We start from the raw sequence: 27673 nt of genomic DNA, 5'->3' as shown, positions 1-27673 counted from the left end.
ACGGTCTAAGAGAAAATATTATTTTAAATCTCTAGTTAAAAATCAACCCATCCCTTTTTTGAGAAATATTAAATGTGAAATTCGTGTAGTTTTAGTTTAGGAGGTCAGGGTAAGATCAGACATAATATGATATGAATGGCTAAGAATTAAAAGGCTTCTTCGTAGCATAAGTATATAAATTCCGTAAGTGTGACACGTACTTCGTTGTCGTACGGAGACAACGTTATAGCTAACTGAAAAACTTTGGGGAAAGTATCAAAATATTTAACAGTTACTGTTGCTAAGAAAACAAGATTTAATGGAGATATAGTTTTAAATTAATATACTTAGTTGTCAAGGAGGGTCAAGAAGAAAATGTTTCCTCGCAGCTTGTTCGATGACATTCTGAAGCTTCTAGTGAGGTAGACTCTACATTTTAACGCGTTAATTTTCATCAGTATCCAAGAAAGAGAGGAATAGGTTATAGAAGCGATACGAGTTGTAGTAGTAACGGGCGTTAGCAACAACTTGAAAAATATGCTAAATACAAAGGAAAAATATTACATTCACAATAAAGAATTACTGGGTTTAAAATATTTTAGGAAAACGTCTATTTTTAAGTTCAATTAATTACATATTATTGTTCAATTGTATTCCCGCCTAATCTGGGGATCGGGGAAAGTAAGCTCTTTCCGTTCGTAAAAGGGTCCCAAAAATTAATTAAAAAAAATGTATTTCTTTATTTAGTTTATGAAAAGACTGGTGTGTTTAATTTTGATTCCTTACGTGTTCTTTCAGTAACCATCTAAAGAGACGGGACCCGCAGTATGGACGTTTCTCTTCATCCTCCTTGCATAATGAAAGGTAAGACTCGATTTACATATTCTCAACTCTACATTAGCACACAGCAAGAAGCGATATCTAGTTTACTAGGTATCGCTTCTCGTTTTCAGTAGTAATTTGTTAATAATTGAAATTTTCTTATTATTTTCAGTACCTGGACTCAACACTCGGAAGTTACGTGTTTTTAAAAATATTCTTATTATTTTCATTATTAATCTTTTTAATAAAATCTAATGTATCAGTTGTAATATATTTCAAAATAAAAACTTGCATTAATATTTATAAAATATTACTTGATAAAATTATTTCTATTTATAATTATAGTTATGGCTGTGTTATAGAAACTTGACTGGTACCCTCTGAATATAAGCAAAAGTATATATTTACTTTTTTTTCGAGAAAAGTGTACCACAAAGCGGGGTCATTAGAACAGGCGAGTCGAATAATAAACATAATAAATGACTTTAACCAAAGTTATAATGAATGATCAAACATTTTTGAAAAGTATTTTGATTACTAATTTTTGATAAATCCGAATGTATCTGATGGAATATATTTCAAAATAAAATATTGCATTGATATTTATAAGTCTGCCTGATAAATTTATTTTTACTTGTAAGCTTACTAATTATAGTTAGTGACTAAGGTATAGAAACTTGAAGCATACCCTCTGAATTAGAGTATGATTAAAATGCTTTCCCGACATGTTGACGTGAGACAGGTGACACACTCTTAATGAAGAGTCAGAATAACTGACTTTATCCAATGAATATTTTGAATACAATATCAAAGTTATAATGAATGATTTTATTCGAAGTGCATTGGACTCAAGCATGACATAGCAGCTTATAGTATTTACTTTAGCTAGTGCTGGTTACATAAAAGTGTATGTGTGATAGTGAACGGATTAATCAAACACGGTCACGTGACCTATTACGTCAGATCACGTGACCTGTGACGCCATATCACGTGACCTATGACACCATATCACGTGACCTATGACATCATATCATGCGCGATCACGTGACGTATGACGTCAGATCACGTGACGTATGACGTAATATCACGTGGCCTATGACGTCAGATCACGTGACCTATGACGTCAGATCACGTGACCTGTGACACCATATCACGTGACCTATGACACCATATCACGTGACCTATGACATCATATCATGCGCGATCACGTGGCGTATGACGTAATATCACGTGGCCTATGACGTCAGATCACGTGACCTATGACGTCAGATCACGTGACCTATGACGTCAAGTCACGTGACCTCTGACGTCAGATCACGTGACCTGTGACGTCAAGTCACGTCACCATGTCACTGAGGTAATTGACTTGTGACGTCACGCCAGATGTTAATGGTAATAGGTAATGACTATCCATTCAGTATACCTAGCATTCATTCAGTTAGGCCTAGCGTTCATTCATTTAGGCCTAGCGGTGTTCAGCTATTTGGATTTCGTGCCTGAGGTATGGCACACCCGAGTCCGCGCATAGGAGCTTTTAGCGCCCCCCGACGTTGGAAATTTACTTAGTTGATCGTTACAGTTCAACCGGCTCATTTCGTTGCCTGGAAGCCGTCGAGGAAAGTCGCTTGGAAAAAACCTGTCCCCTTCAGTTGATCGTTACGGGTCAGCCGGTTCATTCGTTGCCTGGAAACCGTCGAGGATGTCGCTGGAAAAACCTTCCGCGCTTTGAAGTTGATACTTGATCGTTCTACCATTTCGCTGATCGTTTTTCCCGAGGACGCAAGCTGAATTCGACGCTCTCAACTTGGTGGCCATTGCTTGGCCTCGTGGTGCTTTAACAGTCCGTAAGCCTAACTTTACAATAATCCAAACTCATCTAGCCCCCCTTAAATTATTTATTTATTTCAAGTATTTAAATTAATTAGGTTGTGCTAAATGTTAGTAAATTTTATTTATTTATTAAAAATCAAGTACCACAAATAAAATTTTACGAGATGTTGGACAAGAGAGAATCCCTTAATAATTAGTTTAGGGCCTATTATTATTAGCTATTCAACGGGTACGTAATTAATTTAGATATAAAGCGACAGATTTTCGGAGATCAGGTCCCGCCGAGAGAATTTTAGAACACGAGGTCAGTTGCCCTAAGCCTTGTCCAATTTAAACCCTAGTTATTTACGGGGTCGGTCTGTGGGAATAGTTTTAAAATAAATAAATAGCGGGATTTCCTAAATTTAGTTTAGGGGCTATTATTAATTTAGAGATAAAGCGAAAGATTTCCGAAAATCGAGTTCCGCTGAGATAATTTTCAGACACGAGGCAAGTTGCCCTAAGACTTGTCCCATTTAAACCCTAGTTATTTACGGGGCCTGTCTGTGGGAATAGTTTAGGGGCTATTATTAATTAATTTAAAGATAAAGCGACAGAGTTTCTAAAATCAAGTTCCGCAGAGATAATTGTAAGACACGAGGACAGTTGCCCTAAGCCTTAGTTAAGCCTTATCCCATTTCGACTAGAGTTTTAATTTATGGGTTCTACCTGTGGCAAGAGTTTTAAATAAATGGCAGATTTTAATCAAATTAATTTTGGAGATATTTTAAATTATTAAGCTATTAAAAGGGGCACGCAATTTAAATAAATGTCAGGTTTCCTAAAATTAATTTAGGGGATATTTTAAATTATTTTCATTATTAAGTTACATAATTTAATTTAAAATTAAATGGCAGATTTTCCTAAAATTATGATCTACGCAATTATGGGAAATAATTAGTTAGCCAGAATATTTATTTAATTCAGGGTGGGAATCATGGTAGTCAAGCTTTTCTTCAGTTCGGGGTGGCAATTGGTCTTTCTCTCTAAATTTAGTAGCCAGTTTTTTAATAAAGGACCGCCCAAAAGTAGGCAATAGTTTAAGAAGTGTTATTAATATGTCTTCATTTATAGATGCAGCTGATATTCCTGGATTTTTCTGTCGCTGGTCATTATGAGACGTATCTTACCCGAGGACTTATCATTCCTGATGACATCTTTTGATGGATTGACGTTGACGATGACTTCCGCTGTTCTGGACTTGCTATGTATCATTCCTGATGACAAGCTTTGTTGGATTCCGTTACACGATGTCTTCTTCAGGCCTTGCTATCTCTCTCAACATTGACTCAAATATTCGGAGAAAATCATTGAAGCTAGAAGACACAAAATACATCATTTTACTTCCAAATTTTACATGTAACAACTTATTTTAATTTTTTGCTTGCAAATGTTTTTGTAACAACTTATTTTTTTTTGCGTTCAAACTTTAATTTACCAAACCCTTTAATAATTTTTTTGTTCGGAAATTTTTGTAAACACTTGGTTTTTTTGTTTTTTATTGAATAAATTTTGCCTTAAACCTCGTTCTTTCTTTTCTTGAATTTGTTAAAATACTAGACTTGGTTTTAATTTTTTAAAGTCAACACTTAGGGAGGTTTTTTTGACCCCTTTTTGACCCCTTTTTTTAAACTTTTTACTTAAAAACAAGTGAAAAATTTATTAAAAAAGAATTTTTTTATAAAAAAATAAAATTTTTATGAAAAATTTATTAAAAAATAAAAAAATTATTAAAAAAACAATAAAAAAAGCATAAAAAAGGTCAAAAAAAACGTTATAAGTAAATCGATTGATTTTTTTGAACCGAGTCTAGTATCGAAACTTTTTATTGACCACAAGTTACCAGGCCCAATTTAAATTTAACAAGTCCCTGTTTAACTCGGGAATTATTAAATTTAAACTAAGGCCCGCTGTGGAGCCCCCAAAACCAGGAAACTTCGTCCTTAGCATGGGATTTCCAATGAAAGTCCACTTGCAGACGTCCACTTCTTCCTGCGCAAGAAAAATTCGAATTAATATTTGGAAAAAATGGCAAACGAATAAAACGAATAAAATTAATTACCTTAATACGAAAATCCACTCGAGTATTCTCGCATGATGCGACGCAAAAGGTTCCGGCATAAGACAAATGACTATTTGGCAATGGCACACTCGTAACATTAATAGTGAAAGAATACCATAAAAAGCTAAGCCTCGCCTTAAACCCACTTAAAATCGTGTTTACTTTTAAAGGACAAAGCGTATAAGCAACCTTCTACCTTAAACCTAAATCAGGAATTTATTTAGATCCTACAAAACACCCTCAACGAGTTGCCAAACGCTTTTCCTCTAAAAATATAACTAAAACCACAAACTAGATACCTTAATACCGCAAAGGGAACCTCACCCTTGAAATCCTGATTACGCGTTCATTATTCTTAAAAGGGAGGGCTAGGACCAGTGTTCACCTATTTCATAATTAAGATTTTATTCATGTCCTGGCGCAAAAAAATCCCTAAAAAGAAAAGGACACAAGCCGCTTTCCTTCTAAGAATAAATATAATAATAAATAATAAACTAAATACCCTAATAATTGTATAATAAGATTTAATTATTGCTACGCACTAAGTGCCTAAACTGTTTAACAAGCTGTCTAAATAGCTTTCATAATGAGATTCCCTTTCAACGGATAAAATCGAAGCCTAGACCTGAATTTAGAATGGAATTGAACTGGGGTTATTGACCAAATACTTCCACAATTATTATTAATAAAATTTAATTATTGCTATGCGCTAAATGCCTAAAATGTTTAACAAGCTATCTAAATTGCTTTCATAGTGAAATTCAGTCTCAACGGATATAATCAAAGTGTAGACCTGATTTATATTGCATGCCATTGCCAAATAGTAAGGTATTCATTCTAGAATCCAACATAAATTGCTCCTTTGGAAACGGATGATAACAGAGCTAAAATAAAATAAAATTCAAACAATCAAATACAATTTAAAATTATTATCATCTTAAATGGCACAAGTATTTAGAATAACATTCAGTTTACTTTCAAATAATTTAACATAACTAGATTTAGGGTCAATCTTGAAATATTTAACAATTTAGGGGATAAATAAATAATCATTTTGAATTACTTTTAAACCGACTAAAAAGATCGAATAGTAAAACCAGGAATAAAGACGATTTAAACATTTAATAAGATTAATTTCAAATATTTAGATTAAGTAAATGACATAAATGTTGATCGTGAATACTTGTGCCAATTTACCATAAAAGCTAAAAATTAACCACTTGAATCTAAACCACAAATCCCCAAACTTATACAGAGCTGATACTCAGGACCCGTTAAAAATTAACCATTTGAATCTAAACCACAAATCCCCAAACTTATACAGAGCTGATACTCAGGACCCGTTAAAAATTAACCATTTGAATCTAAACCACAAATCCCCAAACTTATACAGAGCTGATACTCAGGACCCGCTAAAAATTAACCACTTGAATCCAAACCACAAATCTCCAAACTAATACAGTGCTGATACTCATTGATACGCTCAATTTTAGTTGAATAAGTGACTATTTTATATAAAAATAGTAAGCAAAAAGTGACTAAATGGGACCAAATTAAGCTCTTAAAAAGGGCCAGGTCAAACTTTTTGGGTTTAATCAAATGTGATGTTGCTATATTTCCATTTAAACCATCATCAATCTACTTAGTATGAGCTCTGCAAATAGTGCTGTTAACGTGAAAACTAATGGGCCTGACAACCATATTTACAGCAATAGATTTGTTAATTGAAAACATTTTAGAGAACTACCGTTTATACGAGCACTTAAAAACCTCATTTCGGTCTGCCGTTAAAGGTTTTCTACTTGCTTCGGTTAAAGGCAATATAGGCCATTAACTTTGGCAAAAAAGTGCATTAGTTGGTAACCAATATATAAAACCAATCAAGGATCAAGTTTTCTTCAAAAAGACAGTCGTAATTAACAAACCTAGTTCTGCACAGTTAAATTTTCCACTCGCAACGCTTAATTTCCATTCGGTTGCGATAAAACTTTGGTATTTAATCTAAATTAAGCCTTAAAATATAAATATAATCAAAATATTTACCAGCAAAGATCTCTTTAGCCCAGAGCTGAAAATGGCTGAATCACGCCGGAACTAGAAAACGCCCCCAAAGACAAAAGATTTGCCAAGGCTTAGCCATAAATAAAAACCCTATTTTTTGCACCGTAAACCATAAATTTTCCACTTGCAACGCTTAATTTCCTATCGGTTACAAAAAAACTTTGGTATTCAATCTAAATTAACCCTTAAAATATAAATAAAATCAAAATATTTACCAGTTAAAATCGCACAGAAAAACGCAGCAGCAAGTTCTCCAACCAACAGACGCCAAAAGAACCCAGACTGAATACGCTTATTGCTTCCTAACATGGACCGCTAGATGGCGCTGCTGAGCTGCTCAAAACAAAATTAAGCAGATTTCAAAATATAGCGGGAGCGTGCTTCTCAATTTAATTGTTTCTTTTTCTAGCGCAATTAATAATTTAATTAATTATAATTTATGAATGTCTTCTAACGAGCCCAAAACACTATTCTCCACTTTTAAAAAGTGGTACCGGAGTTAATGGAGTCCTAGAGCGGGAAATCCACCCCTATAAACATGTTTGTCTAATAAGTTGAAACCTGAAATCATAATAATCTGAAACTAATTCCTATGAAACTTAAACTTAGCACTTTTAAATTTACAGGGGACCCAGTTTTACGTGGAAAATGAACTCCAGTTGATCTAGATCAAATAAAAGTTCTGAAATTCGAAGTGTAATACATTCCAAAATCTTTGTTTGTTTTTGGCCCAATTATTCCTGTTCTTAATTAGATAATTAGTAAAATAAAAATAGTAATGAAGAAAGAAGATGTTGTAGGTTTAGCCGCCCCTCAAATAGGGTGTCCTGTAAGAATAATCGGGTTGCAATACACGTCAAGAATGCTATCAGAAATTCCAACTGAAATGGTTCAATCGCGAGAGATGCGAGTCTTCCCTCTTAAGATATCTATTAATCCAGTAATGACAGTGATTAAGGTCAGTTTCCCGGAGATGTGCGCTACCTTCAAAGGTTACAGCGAATAATAGACCATTTAAAAGGCCTATTTTACACGGATTCATGCATGAATTCTAAAACGTTAGTTTACAAATATTGGTACTTAGAAAAGATCCGGTCCCATAGATGGTTTTTCCTATTTTTTAGAATAAAAACTGTAAAATCCCCCTTTTTGTATTCAGCTACTTCATAAATCTAAAATTTTTCCAAGTTTTAATTTTTCATGTAAATAAAACAAATTATTAAAATCAATTGCTTGATTTAAAGTTTCAATATCTTTGTTAAAGTAGCATTTAAATCCCAAATTTCAATTTACATACAAGAAAATGTTCTAAATATAAATAAATTATTGTTAAAAAAAACCTATTCATTCTAGAAGCTTGAATCCTTTTTAGTACAATCAGGAGTTCATAATAACCCCCCGGGGGGTTATTATGGGGGGTTATTATGAACTCCTGGTACAATAGAATAGATTGTAACACATCTCTCATTAAAATTTCAGGACATTTGGACCAATAGATCCGAAGATATATAACCATAGCGGGTCTTTAATCGAGAGGCGACTTCAATTAATATAAGGCGAAGATATTAAACTACCATTGAATGTCAAACGAGTACAACTATAATAAAAAAATGAAGCAAAAACCTGTCAGGTAGCATTTAAAATTATTGGGAATTCAGTGCTGGAATTAAAAGAAAAAGGTCTGTAAGGAAATTTTACACAAGAATGTTCAACTTTAAACGACTAACACGGTGCGTAGAAGCCTCTTAACTTATTACCAAAATATTCCTGTGATATTTAAAGTTACTCGAAAGATGAGGAGTAAGTTTATGGCTATTTTCCCCAACTTGTTTCATCCAATTTTACCAAAGGGGGGAAATACAGTCTGAGCGCGCGCAAAAGTACCTGTTTTATGATGTAGTTGTAGCAAGGAGAATGAATAAGAATATTCATCCTCCTTGGTTGTAGGAACTGTTTTCTCATCGTTCTTTTCCTATAGGCTCTTATATAAGGGGGCGGTGCCTTTTCGACTCACGTTTTCTAAATCTCGTGTACACGTGACTTAATCAAGGAAAAATATTATCCGAAGTAAAGGCCGCGCTACGTATTTGAAACCCCGTTTGTTTCTGTATCGCCAGTTGCTGCTGGAAGTTCTCTTTTCCTGTTAACTCGCGGTTCGATATACGGTCCGGTTTTGTAATTAGTTGATAATTAGGCTTAGCTCAAAGAGTTCGTATTACATTAATCTGGTCCTTTTAATAAAATGCCAAGAATCAATAACGCCGAATTGCCTTCGTTGGTAACTTCTCTTCTAAAATTTGATGTGGTCATTGGTCAGGGAGTTTTCTGTGGAAATCTGACCACCCACGTTTGACCAACGGTTATCCGGATCCAATTTCTAAAGGGAATTGATTAGATTTATCTACCTAGATATCTTCTTCTTCAAATTTGTCCTCTCGGATGACAATTATAATAATAATCATAACGAAATAGACCACCTACGTAAAAATCTCGATTTACCGCGCTCGAATCCGAATATTGGTGAATTATATTTCAGTGGTCAGTCCACTTGGTCGTGTGTTGTCGTTTAATCGTGTTAAAAGTTTTGAGCTTTAATTATTGCAACTTATTTTAATCTAAATATACTTGAACAAAAGAAGAATGAGTCGCGTATTTTAATGTGTATTTAGTTTATTGAATATCTATACATAACAACCGTTATTTCATCGTGAAAATTTAATTTGAAGGTAGGTCAATTTTGTTTTATTGGTTTTTTTATGTAGACATTGCCGAATTTTTTGATTATTTAAGTGAAAATTGCTGCAAAAGCTTAAGGGTACAATTACGTAATGATATGAGCGAGTTAACCTTAATTTATATGTTAATTTTAAATGATTTAATGTTAATATATCGAGTTTAAAGGCTTAGCTTTCGAAATATTAAAAATTTATTTGAAACAATAAGCAGGAAAAGTTTTTGGTTTAACATTTAAAAGACCGCTTTTTGGAAAGTTTTATCCTTGTGATAAGTTTAATGATTTTCTGCCTTAGAATTTAGGCTTAGCAATAGATGAACGTTATGACCTTTAAACCAGTGTTCCTGGTTCACGCTTATCCTCGCAATATGTTAACAACAAAACACTAATCGGGTCAACAAGTATTAATTGTTTAAAGTAGTGGTAAACGTGTTTAACATGTTTATGCAAAACCAACCTTATTCCTGCCAAGGTTGTTTTAAATTTTGATAATAAAAAAACCGAAAAAAAAAAAAACTTTAGAACATATTTTTACTTCAATTTATGGGTTTTTCTAATAATTTTCCATACGTTTAACTATAACTATAAATAACTAGATTTTATATTAAGTTAGGTCCTCAAACTTTATGTGGAAATTCTGGTTATACAAACTTATTTTGACTTTTTAATTTATTTTCTTTTTTGTCATGTGAATTTATTAGTTTCTATAAGGGGGGGGGGATAAAATTTAAAAGGGTATAGATATTTTTAAAGCAAGGAGGATTGATACAATTTACAGCAGGAGGCGAAGCTACTTGGTACTGCTCTTTGTACGCCAAGTAGCATAGTCTCCTGTTGTGTAAATGGTATGAATACTCCTAGTCTGAAAACGATGTACTAGAATGTTTTATCCAATCTTCGTCCCCTCCCCCCTATCGACCTCAATTTCCCGCCTTTTTATCTCCCTCCCGCCATTTTTATCTGTCGCTGACTATATCTGATATTATTGAAATTTTCATATTGTTTTTGTAACTATGGAAGAGAGGTTGTCGGAAAATCATAGTTTACGCGCTTCTAATATAGATTGGGATGAATCAATCGGAATTGATTATTTTAAATATCTTAATAATTGCGTTAATGTTTCAAATGGACAAAAATTAGTTAGAATTACAACGACAAGGATTAAATACAATCCGTACGAGAAGAAAAGCAGTAGTGGTTAGAGTGAAATTTAAAATATATTAGTACGTTTAAAAAATAATTAGTTTGAGAAATTGACAGAAGAAAAGCGCGGGAAAAGTCTCGCGCCATTTTTCGTAAAAAAATTCAAATTAGGCTTAAGAAATTTTAAAGAACGAAAGGTCAATTTCTTAAACTTTGTAATAAATCAATTAACTCGATTGTTTTACGGTTCCTTTTCAAATTAAAATCAAAATGAACAATCGAGGCAAAAATTTTGGAACACATTTGGGTTTTGAAATGAAAAAATATGTTATTAATTTAATTTTTATTTTTGGTTTGCAGAACAATCAGTGTTAACTATGGAGTGGTTAGTTTCAAACAGAAGCACATTACAAGGACCATGCTCCTCTTTAGGTTGGAAAGAAGGAAACGTCTACGTCCCTAATCCAGATTGTAAAGGTATATACATTTTTTTATTAAAAATCCTAGATCAAATTACTAAAATAATAATAATCCCCCATTTTGTTGCAAAACCGCTCCACCACCTGGGGTTATGGTATTGCGGTCTTATTTTCTCTTACTAAGAACCCATATAAGAACTGAGAACGTTCGAATAGAATACCCATTTTAGATTTTCAGGACTCTCTCTGTCGCTATGCGTGAGATTAGATATATATGTATGGGGGGGGGGAATCTACTGCCCACTTTTGTCATCTTACGTAACTAAAGTATTAAGAGGATACAGAGTGTCATACTTCTTCTATTATCCCCTTCTGCTACAACCCACCTTGCCTCTGTAGACCCCATCTTACGGCAATGAAGTTCGCGCAGTATCCTCGCGTTTGCCTTTCGCTAGAGTCAAAGTTCTCAAGTCTTATATGGGTCATTCCAAAAAAATATATATGAATTTTTTCTAGCACCTTACCCATCGCTTGATTTTTGTAGTTATTTATATAATTTCTGTGTTGAAGCAAAGATGCTTAATTACTTAACTCATTTTCTTAAAAAAAATGGTTAAAAATAGATATTTCTACTAATATTGTGTTGAAATTATTCTCGCGCATGCGCCGATTCCCTTTTGACAATAAATTATAGAGATGTCACATGGAATTATCTCTCCCTCCGTCTTTTTCGATCAAAGATGAAATTTCGCATGAAGTATGGGCGTTTATTTTTTCATACAAGCTCCTCCTTTCCTCCCTTATCTAGAAGTATCATCAATAAGAATTCCTTGTGTCATTTCTATCATTTGTGACTTTCTCTTGATACGAATTATTTTCAAATATACGCGCATGCGCGTGGGGAATTGTGGCCAATTTGACAAGTTGCCCGAGTCACAATATATATTTTTATTATTTATCGTAACTAATCCCAGCATGAAAAACTTTGTCTTTCTTGAACAAAAAAAAAATCAATATCTGGTATACTTTAAAAAAAATCAAATGGTTGAACAGTTAACGAACAATGGAAGAACATGGATCATGAAACAGATTCTTCTACCATATCCATACCAATTCCAGTCATGACCAGTACTTCAACAACCACCAATACAACTACAACAACTACTACTTTAAAAGAACATACTTCTAATTATTTTAATACTACTACTAATAATAATTATCGTGATAATGGTTTGAGAAGAGTTTCGTTTGACGGTTTTTCAATCTTCGGAATCGTTTCAGAGGATCTGGAAGCCCTGGAACGCGAATTGTCCCGCGAAGACTTGGTCACCAGGAATGTTCGACGCAGTTTGGGATTGTCCAGAGTCTCCCAGAAGGATTTGATACCCATTTTGGTTCACGTTGAAGATAAGAAAATCGTATCTGTCGCCATTAGGTAAGCCTCAACTTGCTTTGTTTTTAATTCTTGTCGCGCGCCTTGATCTCGGCTTGAAGTAAGTACCGTATAACCCTTAATTACACGAAGCTAACCTTTGAGCCTTTGACCTAAGCCTTCGAGGTATCTTAAAGGGAAAGGCAAGGGGGTAACAACTTGCTTTTTAATTCTTGTAGCGCCTTGACCTCGGCTTGAAGTAAGGTATAACCCTTAATTACACGAAGCTTACCTTTGACCCATTGACCTAAGCCTTCGAGGTAACTTAAAGGGAAAGGCAACGGGATATAACTTTGCCATTGCTTTTTGGCGCCTGCGCTGTAGTTTCTTTGTGTCATGAGAGTGCATGCGCAGAGACGGATATGGCAGTGTATCAACCCCCTTCCCTTGTATGTCCCCATACTGAGGGTTGCCTACCCCCTATTTTAAGTCGAATAGGTCTATAGGGACTTGGCAGTACTACGTTAGCAACGTCAGACTACCTTTCACTAGAGCTAAAAAACATACCAGGAGGCGGAGCTTATATAGCTTTCATTCTGTTCAAAAACATACCATAATGGCGCTGGGGGCGGAGCTAAGCCCGAATTGCCAAGTCCCTATTGCGTAATTCCCCTCGAATTAACCTTTAAATCTAAGTAGTCTAGACTCTAAGTATGTTTATTGTTCATTTAAATCGCTCTTGAAGAAAATGTAAACAAGATTTTGCATTGAATTTCTCGCCCAATTGATGTCATTGTTTAAACTCTAAATTTGATCGAATTACGAGGCACCATTTGTCAGCTTGAAAAACGAGATTACAATGGGGGTTTGTAAATATTGCCACAAAAAAAATAAAAATCCAATTTTATATATATTTCAAAAGAAGAAAGAAATCCATTTGTAATATAATGATTCGAATGATTTCTTCATCTTTTATATCTTGAAATAAATTCCCGCTTCCTATAAATCAACCCAAGCCTTCAACTCAGGACCCTTATTTCTTAATTCTCTGCTAGGTCGTTGCTGAGCGACCCGGCGACGACCTGGACGTCAGTAAGGACTGACTTCCCGTATTTCATAGAGGTTTTATATTAATTTGCATATAGGGGTAGTATTTTTAAATTTTGCAATACAGAGATAAAGTCAATGCATTCAGAGTGAAAATAACAAAACTGTCTGCCATTGTTAGACCTAAATCAGTGGACAATCTTAAATTACCAATTATCGGTTCGACATTTGAACTTTCAGAAAATCCGTCCCACGTTGGTTTTATGACCTCGCTGAAAACGTGACTCCGACTCCGAATCAGACAGACATAAAATATAAAAGGGAAGATGAACCTCTAACGAAATACTTTCCTTATCCCCTTACTGTAAAGCGTATAGATCCACAATCAACAAAGGCATTCTTCCTTTATTGTTAATTAAAAAATAATAAACCTGCAGACCAGTTAATGAAATTTGGGAAATGATTTTACAAGGACATTGGTTTTAAGAGATCGCATTAAATGTCATGTCAGACGACGCTGGTCTATTTTAGTTCATTTTTATACGGATTCCCTCGTCACGTGACCTTTAGTTCGTGTTCTGGGGTTTCAATGTAGAAGTTAGGCCTGTAACTATGCGCATATTGTTAAAATATCAAGATGCGTCTCTAGCCCAGAATTCCTAGAACATTTCCGTTGCCATGGTGATTTATCTTTAGAACCACTACGCGCGCGATTTCTCCATCGAACTCCGTACGGTTTTGAAATGTTCAAGAGGAGTTTGTTAAACTTGAGAAAGGTTCAGGCGGATTAATATCAAATGTTAAAATATGATTTGCAACTTAGGGTTATTGCGGGCTTCTCTTGAACAGGAGTGTATTTGATACACTCTCTACAAATATGTCATTATTCACGAGTTATTTTATTTTGTTTATTATATTCTCAGTTAATATCACGTTTTTAAAACCGTGACTGTTTATTTGTTTAAATTTCTTTTGATTTTTATTGATCTAAACAATAGTTATAGATCATTATTTTAAAATACTGTAGGTGTTGTACTGTAGTTTCAGGTTCGAAGAAAAGGGTCTTTGTTTTGATAGCGGGTTTTATTTGATTTGATATATTTTCGTTTTCTTTTAAAGTTTATTCCCTTATTTATTTGTTAAAATCGAATCTAGGTTATCCATCGTTTACAAAAATTTCCAATCAGAGAGAAAGTTATAGGGCCCAGTTTGAGATCTAATTCGTTGTAGGCCTCCCTCCCTAGAATAATCTACTCACAATCTCATTAGAAATGGTTAGGCCTAACCAAGCTCTAGATAATAATATTCTTAACAATATTGTATAAGTATGAAGACCTTTCATGGTGGTAACCAACTATTTACAGCTCTCTAAGGTGTTTGGAGAACCGTTTTAAAACGTCCCTCAAAAGCTTGGTTATGAGCGCGATAAATGGAAAACTCCGATAAGAAACTGTACTAAGCATAAGTTTATAAGAAATAAGTATGACACTACCTATTCTTCGTAATATATACACGGGCGTCGCTTCTATGACCTACGTCACTTCATGACAAGCTCTCAGTAGCCAGTGACAAACTTATGGAACATGTCTTATGAACTTATGGTTCAAGTAACGGTTTGAAGCCAAACGCTGTGAAACAGTTGAAGACAATTTTAATATATCCCAGTTGACAAAGTTAGTTACGGTCTTCAGGGAAATAACCTAGCATGGGAGATAATAGAGCTGTATCTGACTGTAGCGTGTCGCGCTGTCTCGTGTACGTGCTGTAGGCTGTTTGTATGAGATTTCCGAAGGCCAATGAGGCTTAAGTTGTAGTTCTGGTTTTATCGATTTTAGTATAGCGAAAAAGCAACACGTGCTGCCTTGGTCACGATGCAGTCTTTTGCACGAGAGCCTGCAGTTCCCGTTTCAATACTGATTCTCTTTTTTGATTTTTATATAAGCAAGAATTTTCTTTCATTTTTAATGAGTTTTTTCAAAGATATCCAGTTTCTAAATTAAAACCGGAATTTTAATAATTTAAATAGTTCTATTTTATTTTATTTCTAAGTTGGAAATCTTCGAAAACACTTCGATGTTTTTTTACATATAGTTAAGCCGCGTTTACACGGCACACTTTGATTTTTTTTACACCTAAGCCGCGTTTACACGGCACACTTTGAAACCGTTTTGAACCGCTTTCGAAAGGCCTAAACCAATTTAAATTGTTTTTATATTCAATTAATGAATATAATGTTTTTAAAGTCACGTTTTATACGTTATGTCGTTGACCTTGAAAACGAACGACACCAAACGGTGTGATGTCATACAATTCCAATTCTAACTGTAGATAAAAGTCTGGTTAATAGATATGAATAAATTTATTCCAAAATAACACTATCGTGGCCGTGCGAAAAAAACTAATGAAAGTGTTATGACGTCACGAAGCCTATTTTTAAAAACAATACAAAAAAAGTTACATCCAAACAAAAAACCCTCCTTATACATTAAGAGCAGTATGAAGTCTTATCTAAGAGAGCTATCGCTCTCCTAGAATAAACTGACGAATAAATTCGTCTACGTATTTGTTCTTTTATTGCAAATAGATTATTGGTGAATCTTACAATGCCAGTCGAATGTCTTCTACCATTACACGTAGCCTGTCGAACAAGTACCGGTCAAGAAACGATACGTCAATTACAAGTCTTACTTTTCAATGCAAAAAAAGCCTTTTTAGACGTACATGCCACAGCTTCTTTAGTTAAAACTATTAGAGATATTTTGTACGCTGTAAGTATTACCCAAAACGCACGTGGAAATAGAGATATCAAAAATGGCGGGAATATGACTTGAATCCATGGCTTCTAATTGGACGAAAGATTTCCCGCCAAGATGGCTGACGATGACTTAAGCCTAATTATATTTATTTAGGAACAAAGTTGTACCGCGGTCGTTGAGTCTGATTGTAATGATGTCAATAATTGTCTTCTATTGTTACGTAATATTCTCCATATTCCCGATAAATCCGAATATCCCTCGGTGACGAAAGAATGTTATTTAGAATGGCAGAATCTTCAAAATAAATTAATTTGGTAAATTATTACTCTTAAGCCTTGGCATTATTCCCAACGATTTAATACGAATTATCTTCGGTATTTAGGAATTTATTTGCTCAAGGTCTTGATGTTACCCTATTGTTAATGATGAACCACCGAAACAAAGTCAGTTTAATTAAATTAAATTAATTAACCATTATTAGGACTTTTAATCTTAATTGTTGTTAAATATTTAAAATATAGGCCTTTTGGACGATATCCATGGTTCAATTAATAGCCCTATTATATAACGACCAACACGTCGGAAAAATTCAAAACCTCCTTAGTTTAGTCCCTGACGAATCTGAAAGTTCCGACGATGAAATTGAAAGTGACGGATCAAAATGTTCAAGCGGAAATACGTCGAGTTCCTCAAGTTCGAGTTTCTCAAAAAACAATCTCAGTGACTCTGGTTGCCCCCAAAGTTCAGATACTTGGGGTGACAGCAGTGGCTCTAATAATGGCCGAAATAATAACACCACCACCACTCGAGTACCTCGTACTAATTCGAGTAGTCAAATGGATGACCAGGAATCAACCGAGGAACGCCACTCGGACCTCAATTGCCCTGGTGTTGTTACTGATTGTCAAAGTGGTACGGGAGAAAGTGGTGCCAATTCTGTTGATGATGTCTCGAACTGTCGACGATATAGTTTAACGGAAATATCAACTGACAAACAGGTACCAGTCGTTTGATTTTTTTTATCGTTTACTGGTCTGAGTTTAGTCACGGTTAGTAAGGTATGTTCCGTAAGTTTGTCGTTGGTTACTGAGAGCTTGTCATGAAGTGAGTGAGGTAGGTCATAGATTCGAGGTAAAGCGACGCCTGGTCCATGGGGTGCTGTCAAAGGCTTAGTCTGACACGGTTACCATAGTTCATAAGGTATGTTCCATAAGTTTGTCGTTGGTTACAAACTGGAGCTTGTCATGAAGTGAGTGAGGTAGGTCATAGATTACAGGTAAAGCGAGGGACGCGTGGTGCATGGGGCGCTATCAATGGCTTAGTTTGATACGGCTGCCATAAGTTCATCAGGTATGTTCCATAAGTTCGTCGTTGGTTACAAACTGGAGCTTCTCATGAAGTGAGTGAGGTAGGTCATAGATTCTAGATAGAGCGAGGGACGCCTGGTGAGGCGATGCATATCAAAGGCTTAGTAATGCAGACTAAATAGGTATAGATGGAAGTCCAGCAAAACCAACCGAGTGTAGACAGTCAATTGTCGCTTGTCGTTCTCCCTCGAACTAGCTCGAGCTGTATAAGTCTGTCAGTAGCATTACAAAGTATTATGGAACATATCACTTATAAACTTACGAGGTTACCAATAAGGGTACTTTAGGGTGTCACCTCCTTATGTTCTCCATCTCAATTCTTAGTCCATAGATGACGAAGGAAACCTTAAAACCTACCCCAGAGAAAGTCAAATGGACGGAGAAAGTAGTGACAACCAAGATTCATCCGGTTTTTCCAACGGTGTTTCCTCCGAGGAGGAAGAATGCACCTTGAAAACATCGTCCAGTAAACAACCCGAGTCAACTACCGAACGTCGCACTTCCACGACTTACAACAACAATTTAATCATCATGACCAGTTCCGCCAAGAACATGGCGACCAAACACAATCGTTCCAACACTAAGAAGACGAATCAAGAGAGCGATTCCAGTAACGAAGATGATTTGATGCAACAGGATTCCAAATCTTGTAAGTTAAGAAGTCATCCGCCTGTTGGAAGAAAGGCCAGGAGTATCGGTATCGGAAAGGGATTGAAATGCTCGGCCAGTATATGTTTCGACGCTGCTGAGGAAGCGGCCAATAGCAAGGGAAGAACCATAACGAAAGAAGGACTTTTGGAGAAGAGAAAAGTTCCAAGAATGTTGGCCATCAATTTGACACATGATCCTACTGATGAAGAAATAACGTAAGTACTTAATTATTTACCAGAAGTATGTAATAATACGTATCTTTGGGAGAAGTGTAACAGCGCAAAGCGGGGGAGGGGGTAATTGTAACATGATTCTTCCCAACGTCATTTTACATTTATTATAGCAAGGTTAATTACTAAACCTAATCACATACGCGATAAATAGTTCCCCCTTATCATTACTCTCTCTCTTTCTCTATTAGCGCTTAAGTATTTGCCAAGGCGCATGCGCTTATGAATTTTTGCCCCGTGTTAAGATAATTGAGAAAATTCCGTTAGGGGTAGGGATGGCCTCCATTTTTCAAGATGGCAGCGGATTACAAAAATATTTCTTAATGATCATCTACTAGTTAAGAATAACGTCCCTGCGAAATTTCAACTTCCTAAGTAAAGCGGTTCGGTCTGGGCGTTAAATTATAAGTCAGTCATGATATAATTATGGATGGAGCTAAAAAGGAAGTGGTAATCTTTCCGCATTCCCAAAATAGTCTGCTTCTATTGTGTCGGTCATTTCCGGTACCATTTTTTTCCGCATTCTCCAAATGTCGGTCTCTTTAGTGTCTGTCTGGGGAATGCTACATTCTTGGGGAAACCCCTCCTGGAGGTGGTTCCCAACCCGTTGGTATGTAGTATCTGCACTGTTAAAGCGGCATCTTTGAAGTATAGCAAGCCTCGCAGCTGGGAAACACCACCGCGCCGGCGCCCAGACTTCAAAGCTCAAAGGTGCCGCCGCGCCTTCCCTTCCGAATGCCGGGGAATCCCCGTGGAGTATATATTTAGAAATATTGTTAGTTGACCGTAAAACCCTATAAGAAGTTGAGGATTTAGGCCTTCGCGTTAGAGACAAGTTTAACGGGAATTTTGCAAATAATATATATATTTTTTTTAATAAAAATAACAAATTTTTATCGTAATGGTGGAATTCATAAACGTCGGACGAAACGAAATTTATTACTATTATTATTATTATATCGCGCGCAACGCCCTGCCTTTGCCTGTACTAAATAAGTGTTCTTCTTATCTGTTCCACCCTGAAAAATTAAAATGCTAAAAGCTCATTTTTTTCAAACTTTAATTGTAGTAATCTCTTGAAAGACTTCACTTTGAGTTTTTTGCACAACGGGTTCTCTGAACTAGTCACTGATTTAAAGGTATAACGAAGTGTTTTAATTAAAAAACAATTAAAAAAAACCCCGAAAGTTTTGAAAAATTAATTTTAATATAAAAATTTCTAGAAAATGATACTAATTCAAAACCCAGCTATACTTGATAAATCTCATTTTCTGTGGCTGGTAACATACTTTCTGCGGTTGGCATCAACCCTTAGTTTAAGTTTTCATCACGTAAAGTAAGTTATTTATTATTCAATGACAAAGGCTTAGCGAAGATAAGCATTTTTATAATTTGTTTATTAATTTATTATTATTATTATTAGATCTATTCTGTCATCGGACATTATCAGCTATTTAACCTTCGAAGGCGTAATGATGAGTGAAGAATTGGAAATGTTCTTCCAACAACGTCAAATGGACATCAAACCTCTTTTACGGCGGTAAACAAGTTTTCGTTTCTAATATAATATGTTTGTTTATTTGTTTACGTTTCATATTTTATAACAGCCTTAACATGTTTTTATTTTCTTTGGGTTCGAAAATTATTTTAGTTTTGTGTGAATTAGTTAGAAAATTCACCTAAATTATTATGTTCCTACGTTCTTTTTTTTAGGCTTAAAGTTAGGGACACTTAAACATACATTTTAGGTATTAAGACTTGCCACCGTAAAGGCTTAGCGATTAGGCGGGAAAATTTTAACCTTTGATGGGTTTTAAGCCTTGTTTTAACAAAGGCTTAGCGATTAGGCGGGAAAATTTTAATCTTTGATAGGTTTTAAGCCTTGTCTGAACAAAGGCGTACCGATTAGGCGGGAAAATTGTCCTTTGTTTGATTTTAAGCCTTGTCATCGCAAAGGCTTATATATTAGGCTTAAGTGACCCTAGCTAAGCCTAAAAATGTTTAAAAAAGGGTAAAAAATTGGAAATTTTGCAATAATAATCGGAAAAATTGTGCAAAAACCTATATAATCGTTATTGTTCTCTCTCTCCTTCTCTTATATCGCAAAACTGATGCGAAAATACCACAAACAACCATTTGAAAATACCACAAAACAACCCTACGAAAAATAACCAAACTTGAACTTAAAAAAAAACTTACGAAAACCTTAAACAAACATTTACAAAACAAAAAAACAATATCACGAACGCAGAATGCACCTATTGGTGACCGCTTTTCGTGAAGTTATAACCACAATAGACTGCTACAGTAAGAAGCCCATCAGTAAGAAGGAAAAGGTTCTATTTCAACAGCTGAGATGTACGTATGATAAGCCGGGTTTATTTGGTAGCAGATGATCTACTGAGTAAATTTCGAAAAAAAAAAAAAAAAATTAACCCAACGATTTCGCCGGTAACAAAAAAAAATGTGGTATTCTATTATTAATCTTCGTTGCGAACTGAACTGAACGGTAAAACTAAATTATATATATCTTTTTATTTTATGGCTAAAATTAGTACATTAATTTTAATTGTATTGATTTTGGTAATTAAGTCGTATATTTTTAAGTTATTTAAAACGATACTAGGCAATATACAAGTACTAAAAAAATATATTTTAATTTATAATTTTGTGGTTATCACAAAACTTTAGTTTATATCTTATATATCTTATTTTTTTATATCGAATTTATATTATTTTAACTTCAGAATCGCTTAAAAAAATTACACGTCGAAATAATAGGAACAAAGAAACAGTACCTGTGAATATTTTTTCCCAATTTTGGTACTGTATATTACCTGCTATCATCAAACCCACTGATTTTTTGGCAACTTCCACAGAATGGAGTTTTTAAAGAGCAAAAATTGACTAACTATTTGTTATCCCAAAATCCCAATTTCTTGTCACCACGCACGCTTTTCGCCTGTGTTTTCTTTTTCTTTTTGTTAATTCGTATTTTAGGTCAAATTGCCAATATGTACGATGTCCGGCAAGTTTTTCTGCTGTTGATAAGGAATTTCAATCCGACTGTTCATAGTAAGCAGTATTTGGTAGATGTTATCACCACTCATCATATGTTGTTGATGTTGCTCGAAAAAGTCGGAAATGATGACGAAAATAAACATCAGTTTGAATTGGAGACTCATCTCAAACAGTGAGTTGAAGTCTTATGGTTTTTGGTTGGGAGTATTTTTTTTTTGTTAAGCCTTGCCATCAACTCTTTGTAAAACCAAGGCTTAGGAAGTTAGGCCTAACGAAAGATTTTTAAGACAAAAGACAAAGGCTAAGGAAGTTAGGCCTAACGAAAGATTTTTAAGACAAAAGACAAAGGCTAAGGAAGTTAGGCCTAACGAAAGATTTTTAAGACAAAAGACAAAGGCTAAGGAAGTTAGGCCCAACGAAAGATTTTTAAGACAAAAGACAAAGGCTAAGGAAGTTAGGCCTAATGAAAGATTTTTAAGACAAAAGACAAAGGCTAAGGAAGTTAGGCCTAACGAAAGATTTTTAAGACAAAAGACAAAGGCTAAGGAAGTTAGGCCCAACGAAAGATTTTTAAGACAAAAGACAAAGGCTAAGGAAGTTAGGCCTAACGAAAGATTTTTAAGACAAAAGACAAAGGCTAAGGAAGTTAGGCCCAACGAAAGATTTTTAAGACAAAAGACAAAGGCTAAGGAAGTTAGGCCCAACGAAAGATTTTTAAGACAAAAGACAAAGGCTAAGGAAGTTAGGCCCAACGAAAGATTTTTAAGATAAAAGACAAAGGCTAAGGAAGTTAGGCCCAACGAAAGATTTTTAAGATAAAAGACAAAGGCTAAGGAAGTTAGGCCCAACGAAAGATTTTTAAGACAAAAGACAAAGGCTTAGGAAGTTAGGCCCATGGAAAGATTTTTAAGACGAAGGCTATAGGAATTTAGAAATTTAGAACTATGGAAGCCTCTCGGAGGATTAATATTTAAGTTTGCTGATTTGAAATGTAATTAGATTCGCCAACGCCAAAGTTATGGAACAATTTGGCAAAATTATGGAAGATTTTAAGACAAATAGCGAATTTGTAAACGATTGTCTCTTCACGATGATGCACCACGTGGCTGGTGACCTTAAAACGCCACAAGCGTTATTCCAGCCCAAAATTTTAAAATCATTTTGCAAGATATTAGAGGATGAAACCGATACATTTCAGACTCTGCCGGTAAGGTATAAAGAGGTAACTTGAGGGTTTTTTTTTATTACAATTACAATTAAAATCTAGATCACCGCTTAATTACCATACATTTTACGCAGTATTGGGACGATTTAATGAATTACATCTTGAATAAATTCATGAAAGCGGCCGAACGAAGCCCACAAGCTAGCGTTCGAAAGCTGTTCGGTCTAATGACTGTCAATTCTGAACGAGGGTAATTATTAATTTTATTGCCTAATTAATCTTTATTACGTTTAATTAAGGGTTAGTGTTGCGTGGATTGTTAATTAAATATTTCATTGCATAAATTATAACTTAAAGTTTTGACAGCTCCGATTGCTTCAGTAGCGGGGACAGTGGAAGCAGCACTGCCAGCTCGGACATTAAATTAAACGATAAAGACGATGCCCTTTATTGGTGGTACTTGCAATTCGAACACGATGAAGATCCGGTTGGAAGAATTGTCGAGAGTTTATCCGAACATCAAACACACGTTAGTCGATCCAAAGTCATCCAGGAGTTGCTAATTCAAGGAGTTATCACGCAAGTTGACTACGAAGGATTGAAATTGAAGGAGAAGGCTTACGTAAGTTCCGTTTTTGAATTTAGCGCGTTAGGCTTAAGTTGAAGGTTGGTTGTTTCCGGGTCATTGAACTTGCTTAGACGAGGCTTAGTAAATCGACTGCTGTAGGCTTAAATTCAATGTTAAAGTGTAGTTGTTTGATCATGGCAACGGAAGTTGTTTAAACAAGGCTTAGTGAATTTCGAAATTTAGTGCGTTAGGCTTAAGTTTAAGTTCAAGGGTGGTCGTTTGTTTCAGGGTCATTGAACTTGCTTAGACGAGGCTTAGTGAATAGACTGTTTTAGGCTTAAATTCAAGGTCAAAGTGTAGTTGTTTGATCATGGCAACGAAAGGCTTAGTGAATTTAGGTCAAATTAGGCTTAATTATTCAAATTCCATTGTTATTAGACTTAAATTCTTGAATACCACGTTGTTGTTACAGAATGACGAGAAAAGCGAGTCAAGTTCCGTTCTTTGCAACTTGATTAAACCCGAACCAGACAGCGTCCAATCTCTCGTCTTGGAGTTGACTCAAATTGGAATGAAACAACACGTAATATGGCTTCAAAAGGTTTTATTAGAAGCCTGTTACGTCAAACTAGGCGGTCGTACCGTCGACGAAAAACCCGTGGAAGATCCTGTCCCTTATTACTCTACAAGTAAATAAAATTTAGGCCTAAAAACATATAAGTTAAGCCTAATTTGACCTAAATATTGTTATTCTTTTTCAGTGATGAATCAAAGCATTCCGCTGGTTCCTTATAGCGACGCCCAAGAACTCGCGCTTCACAGCGAGTTATTCATAAGTCTTCTACACAAACTCGGGTTTCATTTATCTGCCGATGTTGGTAAAGTTTATCCCAGAATTCCTAGCTTCTGGGCTGCCGATGTATTGTATTCCATCGCTGCTAAACTCGGACCAATAAACGAAAGTAAGCAATTAAATTTAATTTAATTTAATCTAATTAATTTCGATCGTAAACTAATTAACATTAACTCAGATGAAATGAAATTCAAACTTACGGAATTGGAAAATAAAAACTCTAAAATTCCCGAGGATGAAGATATGGATGTTACCAAATTTAATTTTATGGACCCTAAAATGGTTCCTTTTATGCCATTGGCCCCCGTTAAAGTCCAAGAGTAAGTTAATTAATATTTTAATTTTTATTCATTTCGTTAATTAATTTTATATATATAACTTTTAATTAAAATTATTCCAGTAATTGGATACGTGTTGTTCAAAAAAGTAAAGTGATTCCATTAACTTCTACTAACTCTTCCTCAACTCGCGCGAGTTTTAGTTAAAATTTGGTGTGTGATTTAATTAACCGGGAGATTTATTAGTTTAAACTTTGAATTATATATTTACTAACATTCCCTCGACCTTTACGTGAACAATTTGTAAATAATCATCTCATTTAATCATTTTTAAATTTTGTTTACTTTTATTTTTCGTGTTTTTTTTTACTTTACTTTATTTTTTTTTATCCCGTTAAATTCTAATTTTCTATTCAAACAATTAATTTTTTATTTTAATTGGAGTAATTTAGATAACCTTAACGCCCCCCCCCCACTTTATAAAGTTTTTGCTGCCAAGAAAAAAAACTGTCATTTGTTAAAAATTTCATACGAAAAATCCAACGAAATTTTTCTTCCATCGTATCGGAAAAAATTTAAATTAAAAAAAAAAATTGGAATTTTCGAAAAAAAAAAAAAGCCAGTAAGTGATAATATATTACAGTAATAGAATAGGTTTTCGCGTTTATAAATGTTGATTGTATCCCCTTGTCAAAGTGATAATGCCTTTTTTGTATTGGTTTACAATCCAATATGGCGGACAAAATTAATTATTTCAACCTCGTGGCGCGCGCGGAAATGCCTAATATGCCGTGGTCATCTTGTTTTTTATTTTTTTGGGCGAGTGCGCTGCAAAAGTTTTGGTAAGATAGGGTTAAGGGTTTAGTCAGGCTGTTTTATTGGTTTACAACCCAATATGGCGGACAAAATTAATTATTTCAACCTCGTAGCGCGCGGAAATGCCTAATATGCCGTGGTCATCTTGTTTTTTTTATTTTTTTGGGGGCGAGTGCGCTGCAAAAGTTTTGGAAAGATAGGGTTAAGGGTTTAGTCAGGCTGTTTTATTGGTTTACAATCCAATATGGCGGACAAAATTAATTATTTCAACCTCGTAGCGCGCGGAAATGCCTAATATGCCGTGGTCATCTTGTTTTTTATTTTTTTGGGGGCGAGTGCGCTGCAAAAGTTTTGGAAAGATAGGGTTAAGGGTTTAGTCAGGCTGTTTTATTGGTTTACAATCCAATATGGCGGACAAAATTAATTATTTCAACCACGTGGCGCTTAATATCAGGTTTTTTTTTACTTTTTGGCGAATTGATTGATGGACTCTAAATGTTTTTGGGTTGAAATTTTAAGAATTAAATTTTTTTTATAAAGTTTGGATGTGATAGCTCGGAAATTACATTTCCGAAACCAAAGTAAGAATTGGTTGGCATTTATTAAAGGAGAAGCGGAAAGAATAGATTTAAGTACTTAAGGGGAGTGTTTAATTTGAAATATCGTCTGCTACGGTAACGGAACGCGTATACGAAAGGTAACTAGCGACATCTATGTTAAGGAAAACTGTAAAATGGTTGGGTCTTTATACTCCCTTTAAGCTCAAAATATTGAGGTTAAATTAAAGAGAAACTCTTGGCTTATATAATTATTATATTATTTTAAAAAAGAAATATATATTTTTCCTCTATACTTTAAAAATAGACCTAAATAGACTTAATTCGGAAATCGGAATTGGTAAATTAATATCCCCCTAAAATGATATTACCCCATTACCTTAATTAAAAATTTACAGTATTATCTTTCCCACTAAACTACAAAACGAAATAACCCAAAAGAACTTAATTTAAATAATTAAGCTGTTCTTTTTTTAAGCCTAAACCAAAACTATACTACAATCCCCCGTAATGTATTTTGATAATACATTTATAAAGAAAATATATAACTCGAAATATCAATCAGTTATCATTGCCAATTGAACCCTGAAGTTCAAAAAAAAAAAAAACAAAAACAAAACCCAAAGTTGTCTTTACAAAAAATAAAATAAAATATTTAAGAAAACCTATATATACTGAAAAAAACAAACCTCAGAAAGAAAATTATGAGAAAATAAATTTAAATCAAATTTATTTTAATGGTTATCTCTTTTATTAACCACTGTATAAAACCTTTTTTATTTCTTCTCTTTCATATCTTTTACAAACCCATAAATTTCGTTTTACAGAGCGTTTTCAATTCAATTCAATTCAATTCAAATCAAATCAAATATTTTCCGTTGAGCCTGCAATTATAATATAATTATTTTGGCTTCACAGACTGCTGCGTACAAAATTATACTCGTTACCGCCATCTGGTAGCGATTTACAATCATACAAGATTATTTACTATAAATACTAAATATCCCTTTTAAATATAGCAGCTTTATTTCGCTACAGTTGCCCTTTATTTATTTTATTTAAACTAGCCCAACAAATGACTAGAAAAAAAGAAAACTAAAATTAAATTATTTATTTCACCGTATTTTTTTGTTTTTTTTTTTGTTTTTAAAAGCCCAGGTACCTTTTTTTTGCGTTTTCTTTGACATAATTGATTATTTTTAACAATTGCGCATTTTTTTTAACAGTTTTTATTGTTTATAGAATATATTTTAGCCCCGTTTTTTTTTGAAGAATTTATATAGATTACTAGGAATTTTTATGGATTAAGGAGGAGCCTAATATTCTATAGCCCCGCCCTCTATTGTGTACAACATTGATTGTACTATGAGAAATTCAACCTCATTCCTGGTTGTCGATATATATTCCTGGTATTTGGTATTTTCGATTTATTTTTTATTTTTTTTATTAATTAATAAGATAGCTATGAAGGTTATTTATTTGTTTATTTTTTTTCAGTTCAGGGTATTATTTTTGTTTTTTTCTTTTAATTTCTTTAATTAAATTAAATTAAATTAAATTAATTAACTAATTAAAAATTTATTTTTTATTCAGTTTTTGCTTTTGAAAATTGAGAAAAAAATATCTTGAAGAACAAGTAAGAGGTAGGTTAAGTATTGTTTTTTCAATTTTAAACACATTTAAAGTTGTTTTTTGAGTAAAACAATTTTAAATACATTTTTAATGTTGATTTTTGCGAGAAAAACAATTTAAAAACACATGTTTGAAGTTGTTTTTTTTTAGAAAAACAATTAAAAAACATGTTTAAAGTTGTTTTTGTGAGAAAAACAATTTTAAATACATTTTTAAAGTTGTTTTGTGAGAAAAACAGTTTTAAATATATTTTTAAAGTTGTTTTTGTGAG

The 27673-nt window shown here is 34.1% G+C and overlaps 1 protein-coding gene and 1 long non-coding RNA gene across 8 annotated transcripts; one reads left to right on the top strand and one right to left on the bottom strand.

Annotated features, from left to right (window-relative positions):
- Positions 1 to 4521: 4521 nt before the first annotated feature.
- On the bottom strand, positions 4522 to 7070 carry LOC149677063 (uncharacterized). Its single transcript, XR_016366568.1, has 4 exons — positions 7009 to 7070; positions 6776 to 6934; positions 4733 to 5616; positions 4522 to 4662 (listed from the first exon to the last, which is right to left on the bottom strand). It is a non-coding gene; the product is annotated as an uncharacterized LOC149677063 (long non-coding RNA).
- Positions 7071 to 9257: 2187 nt separating this feature from the next.
- Positions 9258 to 26458, top strand: tim (timeless). 7 transcript variants are annotated; one of them, XM_089838046.1, is made up of 20 exons: positions 9258 to 9519; positions 11031 to 11147; positions 12371 to 12524; positions 16093 to 16276; positions 16418 to 16578; positions 16647 to 16707; positions 16786 to 17262; positions 17956 to 18497; positions 19582 to 19651; positions 19736 to 19848; positions 19936 to 20052; positions 20764 to 20870; positions 21513 to 21705; positions 22533 to 22755; positions 22833 to 22948; positions 23056 to 23320; positions 23739 to 23955; positions 24028 to 24228; positions 24298 to 24439; positions 24520 to 26458. In XM_089838046.1, exons 2-20 carry the CDS (start codon positions 11048 to 11050, stop codon positions 24602 to 24604), a joined length of 3528 nt encoding a protein of 1175 aa, XP_089694172.1. In that variant the 5' UTR covers positions 9258 to 9519; positions 11031 to 11047; the 3' UTR covers positions 24605 to 26458. The 7 variants fall into 7 exon arrangements, with proteins under 7 accessions (XP_089694172.1, XP_089694168.1, XP_089694167.1 ...); XM_089838042.1 differs by lacking the exon at positions 9258 to 9519 and adding an exon at positions 10519 to 10724 and having other exon boundaries at positions 22533 to 22740; positions 23065 to 23320; XM_089838041.1 differs by lacking the exon at positions 9258 to 9519 and adding an exon at positions 10519 to 10724 and having other exon boundaries at positions 22533 to 22740.
- The last annotated feature ends 1215 nt before the right edge of the window (positions 26459 to 27673 follow it).

The sequence above is a fragment of the Phalangium opilio genome, unplaced genomic scaffold, assembly GCF_054372755.1.
Source record: "Phalangium opilio isolate 3A_F unplaced genomic scaffold, DU_Popi_V2 ptg000045l_1, whole genome shotgun sequence".
Classification (NCBI taxonomy): domain Eukaryota; kingdom Metazoa; phylum Arthropoda; class Arachnida; order Opiliones; family Phalangiidae; genus Phalangium; species Phalangium opilio.
This window is presented reverse-complemented; position numbering and strand designations above follow the sequence as displayed.